At 30.6% G+C, this 7,992-nt stretch overlaps 1 protein-coding gene and 1 long non-coding RNA gene across 2 annotated transcripts; one reads left to right on the top strand and one right to left on the bottom strand.

Moving 5' to 3' along the window:
• Positions 1-702: 702 nt before the first annotated feature.
• LOC129900802 (uncharacterized) lies at positions 703-3,603 on the bottom strand. Its single transcript, XR_008769699.1, has 2 exons — positions 3,225-3,603; positions 703-979 (listed from the first exon to the last, which is right to left on the bottom strand). It is a non-coding gene; the product is annotated as an uncharacterized LOC129900802 (long non-coding RNA).
• A 512-nt stretch (positions 3,604-4,115) lies between these two features.
• On the top strand, positions 4,116-4,451 carry LOC129899807 (ATP synthase subunit alpha, chloroplastic-like). The gene has a single exon (XM_055974820.1). The coding sequence runs from the start codon at positions 4,116-4,118 to the stop codon at positions 4,449-4,451; it is 336 nt and encodes a 111-aa protein (XP_055830795.1).
• Positions 4,452-7,992: the final 3,541 nt, after the last annotated feature.

Raw genomic sequence — 7,992 nt, 5'->3', positions numbered from 1 at the left:
CTTGATAATCTGATATTGAAGGTCTCCATTTACATCTGCCATGAGATCTTAATATAGTTTGGGTATCTTAAGAATTTTTTGTTAATTGTTTTTACCTTTTACTTCATTGAACATGTTTAGGTTGTAGTAGGATTTCAATAATGTCAGTTTATTTTAGTAGTGGAAAATTCTATGTATTTATAGGGGTGTGCATCGATCAGTTCATTACAATTTTATGTATTATCAGTTCGGTTAATTAATTTCGATTTGTAAATACTCTAAATCGATAACCAAACAAATAAGATATTCATTATCGATTTTCGATTAATCAATTTTGATCCTTAATGATTTAATTTTCAATTTAATTGATAAGAAAATACTCATATAATATACATGATTTTCATAAAATAAAAATAATAGCAATAATAAAAGTGCAACACAAATTTTTATATTGATCACTTTTTGTTTAACATAAAAATTAGAAAATGTCCATATCATTCCCTCAAAAAGGTAATAGTTCTTCATTTATATTAAATCTGAAGTCTAAACCCATAATTTTAGTGCTACCGCATGCGCGCATATATATATATATAAATGTTAAATGAATTTTTTGTCAAATTAAATATAGACTAATTCTAAAGAAAAAAAAGTGGTTAGAGACACGTGCTCCCAAACTAACTTCATGGCATGGCATGACACTAAGATTCATAACAACACAAGATATAACTGAAAAATGGAATAAATCTAAAGTAGGCTAATATAGCATGATAGAGAATCTGATACAAAGACATAAGCAGAAATCTAAATTAACTGTCTAAGAGCCTCTACTACATAAGTGAGTTGTTAGGATATGTCCCTAGCTAACTCTAAAATTTGAAACTGAAATAAAAGTACTGAAATAGAAAGATAACATCGTTCTCGAAACATGAGGATTCACCAACTAGCTCAACTGTTGATAGCAACCTGTACTAACCGCGGACCTAATGATATGCATCAGAACCTATATTATGAAACAATATAGGCAAAAAAGTATGTGATCAGTACTTAGAATGTACTGAGTATGGAGAACATGCATAAACATAATATCTGAACATGAGAAATCTGTAAAGACATGCTAATGTAATGACCAAGTAAACATAAAAAGAAAACTTATGATCTGATCTGAAATTATAGTACAAAGTCATGCAAGATCTGAAAATCATAGCATATATGGGAGATATCGTTAATTGACATAAACCATGTGTTATGTCGGAAAAAGAAGGTTTGAAATTAATTTCAATTTTTAGAGAAAAAATCAATTTTAAAAAAAGAGTCACCGCTTAATTTTTAAAAAAAAATTAAGAAAAATTTAATTTAAAAGACTTAAATAGAAACAAGTCTTAAAAATTTAGAGAAAATGGTGCGAGGTTCATATAACTATTTTAAGAAGGTTTTAGCACTTAAAATAGCCGCTAACATACAGTTATCCAACGATATAAATCATTTGGCTATTTAGAAAAATATTTAAGGAAAAGCAATTTAAACTCATTTATAAGAATATCAATTTGAAACATTCAAAAGTGATTTGAAAGAAGATTCTATTTGTCAAAATGTCTAAGTAAAAAAAGACACTTGGACAAAATCATTTTTTTAAGAGTAAATTAAAAGAAAAAATAATTTCTCTTTTAGGGGAATTTAATAAATTAAACCAAGGTAAAACTAACATCTAAGCAATTACAATCAAACATGAGTAAATTAAATTATTACAACCCAAATCGAATAAAAATGAATAAGATAATGAAAATCTGAAAATCTGATCCAACACTTAGTTTCTATACGCCTGGAGTAAATAGTTGGGTCACCTGCATTTAAGGCTTTAGGCTCAATTCTCTATATAACAACTGTATATACACTGATAGTGTATACAATACAAATTCCCAGTATATCAGATCGTGTATTGGACGTACACGGTCCAATTTTCAACATCCGACACTTGTAATTTCAGTTATCAGGATCTGTACACCAACTTCCGTTGGCGAGGTTGACTCGAAGGAAAGGAGATTTGGGCCTCCTTGGCCCAAAAACCAGAAATGCAAAGGAGGGAGAGGAGAGTCTTGTTGGACTCATTCAGATGATGCATACAATGAAAAAAAGAAAAAGACTAGCAACATGAAATTTTAATCAAATCTATAACTAATGAATTAATCATGATTTGAACCAATCAAGTCATAACAAAATGCATACAATTTCGCATGTGCTTTTTTTTAAAAAAAAACAAGAAAAAGAAACAAGATGAATTTTTTCACTATACATTTACTACAGATATAAAGAGATTAGACAAATCCATGACCATATCTATCAAACCAAACACCTCATAAAGCAAAGCTTGGAATTTAACCAATTGTAATGGCAGGGAATAATAACACCATGTGCAGCTCATTTTGAATTAAAATAAATTTGAAGCCAAAATAATATTCTAAGAGATAACACTTCAAACAACAAACCAACAGATTTACATACTCAAATTATAATGAACTTCTCCTTGGTATAAAACAGCCCATTTAAAATTTGTGCAATCGGAAAAGATTTGTTTAGTAATGTCGGCTAAGGCAGTAGCAACGCCTCAATAACCAAATGTCATTATAGAATACTTTGGAATAAAAAAAAATAAAAAAATAGTGAACAAACTGGATAGTATAGATGCTTTTTCTTACTATCAATAATTAAAACCTAACCACATATTTAATAAAACCAATTTAGAACTAAGTTCGTATTCTAATAGAGGAGCTAATAAGATTTAATAACAATCCAATCTAAATACAAGACCTATAACACTTAATTTGCACATCACTGAAAATTAATTAAGCATAAACTTACTGTTCTATTTCAATACACAGAAAACAAAGGACCACACATGATATAACCAAGCCGTTGATTGTAACCTTCAAACTTATATCAAGAATACATCAAACAGACCAGGTTACTGTCAATACTAACAAATTTTAACAACTTTAAGCAACTAAAACATGCTTTCTTTGATTCAAAATAGAGATAATTCCAACTAAGATCAAGCATGGGGTGGGAAAGAGCAGTTGTGAATCAACTTGTACCTACAAAACATGCTTTACACCTTAACAACTGAAACATAACCATTTGAACCAAAACATCCATTCAGAAAAAAAAATACACAAAAAGGGTCGAAAACTTCATTCAACTAACAAACATAATATCAACTAAAACGAGTTAAGATCAAAGAAAAATTTTACCTTTTCGGGAGCAACGAACTTGGAACGAGACGAGCTGAAGAAAGCCAATATACGAATAGAACCTCACCGAAAAATCGAGACCAAATAGAAACTTCATATTCGAGGTCCTTTTCTAGCAGGACACGCTGTTTCTTGATAGAAAATTTTTTTTGGTAATCCAGAGATCTTTTCTTGCTTTTCAAAGTGAAAAATATATGTGTATTTTCAGAACCTATCCTCTAACTATTTTCCGTCCCCCTAAAACAAAGACTGAAGGAGGTATATATAGAAGGGAAATTAGAACAGATTGGGGGAAAATTCAATATTTGAAATTCAAATTTTCTTGAAGGGATAAGGAATATGCCCAATTAGTAAAAATCATTCACTTGCTCAACGGATTTGGATGATTTCCAAGTAAGGTGGACAGTAAAGATCGATATAAAAATAGATCCATGTATAATCTTTGAATGAATAATTTTAGAAAATAATGGAATTTTCATATTACTCGAGTATTTCTGCTTTTTAATATTTGGAAAAAAGTTTTTGGCGAATCGAATTTTTTAATATTATTTGTTTTATTAGGCCTAATGTCTATTTCTGGAGTTACTTTCTTTTTTTCTTTTGTAATTTTTTCTATTTCATTTTTTATTGTACTTGTTTTATTAGTCAAATCCTTCATTTTTGTTTCTATCACTGAAGAATTTGGCCAATTTCCAGATTGAATTTGACTAAATGATTCGTTAATTATTTGATTACTAATTAGATAATCTTTTTCTTTTTTCGTTTCATTCGATTCAGATATTTCTTTGAATACGTATTGAACAATATAATAGAGAAGTAAAGGTTGTAAATACCGGTACCGTACTTCAAGTAGGCGATGGCATTGCTCGTATTCACGGTCTTGATGAAGTAATGGCGGGTGAATTAGTAGAATTTGAAGAGGGTACAATAGGCATTGCTCTCAATTTGGAATCAAATAATGTTGGTGTTGTATTAATGGGCGACGGTTTGTTGATACAAGAAGGAAGTTCTGTAAAAGCAACGGGAAGAATTGCTCAGATACCCGTGAGTGAGGCTTATTTGGGTCGTGTTGTAAATGCCCTGGCTAAACCTATTGATGGTAGAGGTGAAATTTTAGCTTCTGAATTTCGATTAATTGAATCTGTCGCCCCGAATATTATTTCGCGTCGTTCTGTATATGACCCTCTTGAAGCTCTACGTGACGAGATCACCGCGTGCCAAGGATGAATTTTACTGAAACGGCTACGCTTATACGTGTGGAGTGTATATATCCGATGTATTGAAAGTGTACGCGTCTCCGTATGCTGAAGGAGTATATGCCGCGTATGTATGCGTTGTTGTCTGAGGAATAGAGAATTTATATTTATAATTTGGGTCAGGCGGAACCCATCGGCAGCCTCCTAAAGTTGACACGATTTTTCACTTAGGCACCTCAAGTAAATCTTTTATATTTTGAACACCCAAGGTAAGGTCGAACTGTATCATTTTGATACTTTTTGCTGACTTGGCAATTTGTGTGATTTTCACTTCAAATAGGCGCGTGAAGAACCTAAAAAGTCATATTTTTTTTTATTTCCTCCTTCTTCTTCATCTTCTTTCTTCTTCTTCATTCTTTTTTTCCATCTTCTTTATTTAATATTCTACCATTAACGAATCTTTCACAATTATTATCTTGTTCATCAAAAAAAATGAAGACTACCACCATTCTCTAAAAATATGTGGCATTTTCTTTTTGTAACATGTTACTATATCAATGTAATTATAGATCTGACATATTAATCAAAGTTGACAGAAACAAAAGAAAGAAGAAAAAGTTCATCAAGAGAAGAAATAAAATTTGGGTTTCAAATTTTTTTTTACTAATACTTCATTTTTTTTGTCAACGATTATACAAATTTGTTAATCTAATGCTCGGTGCATTTCATTTGCAAAAGTAAAAAGCTACCTTTTTAGTCCATTAATTTTAGATTTTATCCATTCATTTTGTATTTTTTTCATTGCAATTCTTTTGGTTTACAACTATTAGCATTTTGGTCTATAATTAGTGTGTAGCTTCTTGTTCTTGAATTCTATCCATGAACCTTAAATGAATTAAAAAAATAATTAAAAAAAAGGTAAAAAGGTGGAGTGGATGATGGTCACTGTTGATGGAGTTCTAATGGCTATGGCGGGGGAATTCTTGGGGAAGGAGAGGTTGGGTAGGTTGGTGGGGTTAGAAAATAGTTTTTTTCTTTTTTTAATGAAAATTAGTTTTTTCTTTACTTTTTTAAATAATTTATTTTTAATTATTATTTTATACACAAATGCCACATGGCATCTTTTAATTAGTCATCATGCCACATCAGCAAGTGTAATACACACACTTTATAATTTTAGTTGATTGTCAAAAAAATATCAAAATGACACAGCGGGATCTAACATAAGGTGTATAAATTGAATAAAGTGTAGTTGAAGTGTATAAGTGAAAGTTGATGTCAACTTTAAGGAGAATCTATGGGTTAATGGAGTTGGGCTTATAGGACTGTGGGATGGCCATGGAGATTCGGATTGGTTAAATATGTGTTGTTGTAATATGTTGATGTATGCATGTTGTGGGTTGGGAATATGTGGCCATGGGATTATACTTGGGTCGGTTAGTGTATAGGTGATGGCAATATGAATTTCGATTATAACCAATTGAATTAATAAATTAGCTATATTAAATTAAGAATTTAGTCAAATTGAATTTAATTAGAGAATTAAGCTAAAATATAAATAGGATGAATTAAAACTAATTAATTAACGGACTTCTTAATTCTAACAAAATTAATTAATTAACTTAAATATAAATTAATTAGTTTGGAAATATAAGCTACTCATTGCAAAATAGTTAATAAAAATTAAAATCTTTTTAAGATCATTTTCGAATATTCATAAAAGCTAGTAATTATAAAAATAATCATATAATTATGATTATATGAATGATTATATAAAAATATATCAATTATCTAAAAATTATAAAAATGACAAATATGAAAATGACTTTAAATGTTTTATATTTCATAAAGGTTAATTATTTAAAATTGTTTGAAATTAAAGAAACTCAATTATTAATTTATGTTGTGGAGATCAAAATTGGGTGTCAACACAATGTGAGCTACAACATGGAGTTCAGTGTAATGCTCCCACATCAAAAAAATATTGCTCATACTTGTTAAGGTATGGACCATGATATCTGAGCTAAGGTGGATCCACTAGCTAATGTCTATCTGAGACAAATTCTACGGTGACACGTAATTCTGGAATTTAAGGATTGCTACTAAAGGTCCACAGACACGAAACGGAACCTTCATCCCAAAAGTCCACTAGATGTTAAGTATACTCTCAACAAAAACATGCATAAACTGATATAGAAGCCATTTGGATTGGCTTATAAGCTGTTTTCAGCTTTTTTGAGTGTTTAGCTAGCCAACTTAAAATCATTTTGTGTTTAAAATAAGTCTCAATAAATAGTTGAGTTTATTTGGATGGACTTATTTTAAGCAGTTTATAAGTTGAAAACGGCTTATAAGTCAAAAAAAGTTGGCTTGCAGCTACTTTTTTTTAAACTTATACGCAGTTTAAAAATAAGTCAATCCAAACATGCTAACAGTAATAATCTAATGAGATTGTATTTCTGATAATCTGATAAATATATAGAGTAGCTCCTAAATCATGATTTAAATTTAGTAATAACTAAAGATACTTTAATCGAAAGCATCAAAATCATGATAGCTGAATATAATCTAAAAATGCTTTTTCTAAAAACATCTAAATCATGATAATCATATAAATTGATTGATACTTTATCTGAATGCATCATTAATTCAAGAAAATCTTAGTTCATAAATCTTGCATGTGAAACAAGCATAATTGCGATCATGAAAATACTTGCATGTCATGGGTTCATGAAAATATCATTGAAATCATGTAATTAAGATCAATTCATGCACAGTAAAATTATTCATGAAGAAGAAATCGAAATCCAATAAGAACTCATAAGGAAATCATGGAAACTTATAATTTAGAACTCACGGCTTGAAGAAATTAGGGCTTCTTTGGGAATCAATGGGTGAAGAGAGACTCACTGATGAAGTTCCCACATACCTGGAGTAGAAAACTTGGACCAATTCCTCCAATGGAAGCTTTATGACTTAAGCCCTAATTCTTGCCTTGGGAAGAAACTAGGAAGAGATGAAATCTATTTTGAGATGGAATTTGAGAGAATGAAAGGTTAGGCTGATAGGAATCCCTAAATCCCACTTAAAATAACCCAAAACGACATAGCATAGGGGTTTAAAAGAATGGGAAAAGACTAAAAGACCCTTGATTAAAATCTACCGGATAGATTCTACGAGTGCCTTATATGGACCATACAAACATCTATGGACCGTGAAAGGATCCATAGAAATCAGAGGCAAATTCTGGACTTTTTGATGTTCAACTCTACAGACTCTTCTACGATTCATAAGAACTTATACAATTGGTACAAGTGCCCATAAAAGTCAGAGGAGCCTAAATTTCTAAGGTCTCATTGTACAGACGGATCTACGGTCCATAAAAAGTTCTACGATTCATACTGACCATCCATACAAGTCAAGGAAGTTCTAAGTTTCAAGACTTGGTATTTACTAGACCATACACGACCCGCAAATCCAAGCACTACCTATAAACACATTTCGTCCCGTTCAAGATTTGTTTTTCAAGTTTTTGAAGTTTGGTCTACGATTGGGTCTACGATCCGTTGAAC

This window comes from Solanum dulcamara, chromosome 8 (genome assembly GCF_947179165.1).
Source record: "Solanum dulcamara chromosome 8, daSolDulc1.2, whole genome shotgun sequence".
Lineage (NCBI taxonomy): Eukaryota > Viridiplantae > Streptophyta > Magnoliopsida > Solanales > Solanaceae > Solanum > Solanum dulcamara.
The sequence above is the reverse complement of the archived record's forward strand: the minus strand, read 5'-3'. Positions and strand labels throughout refer to the sequence as shown.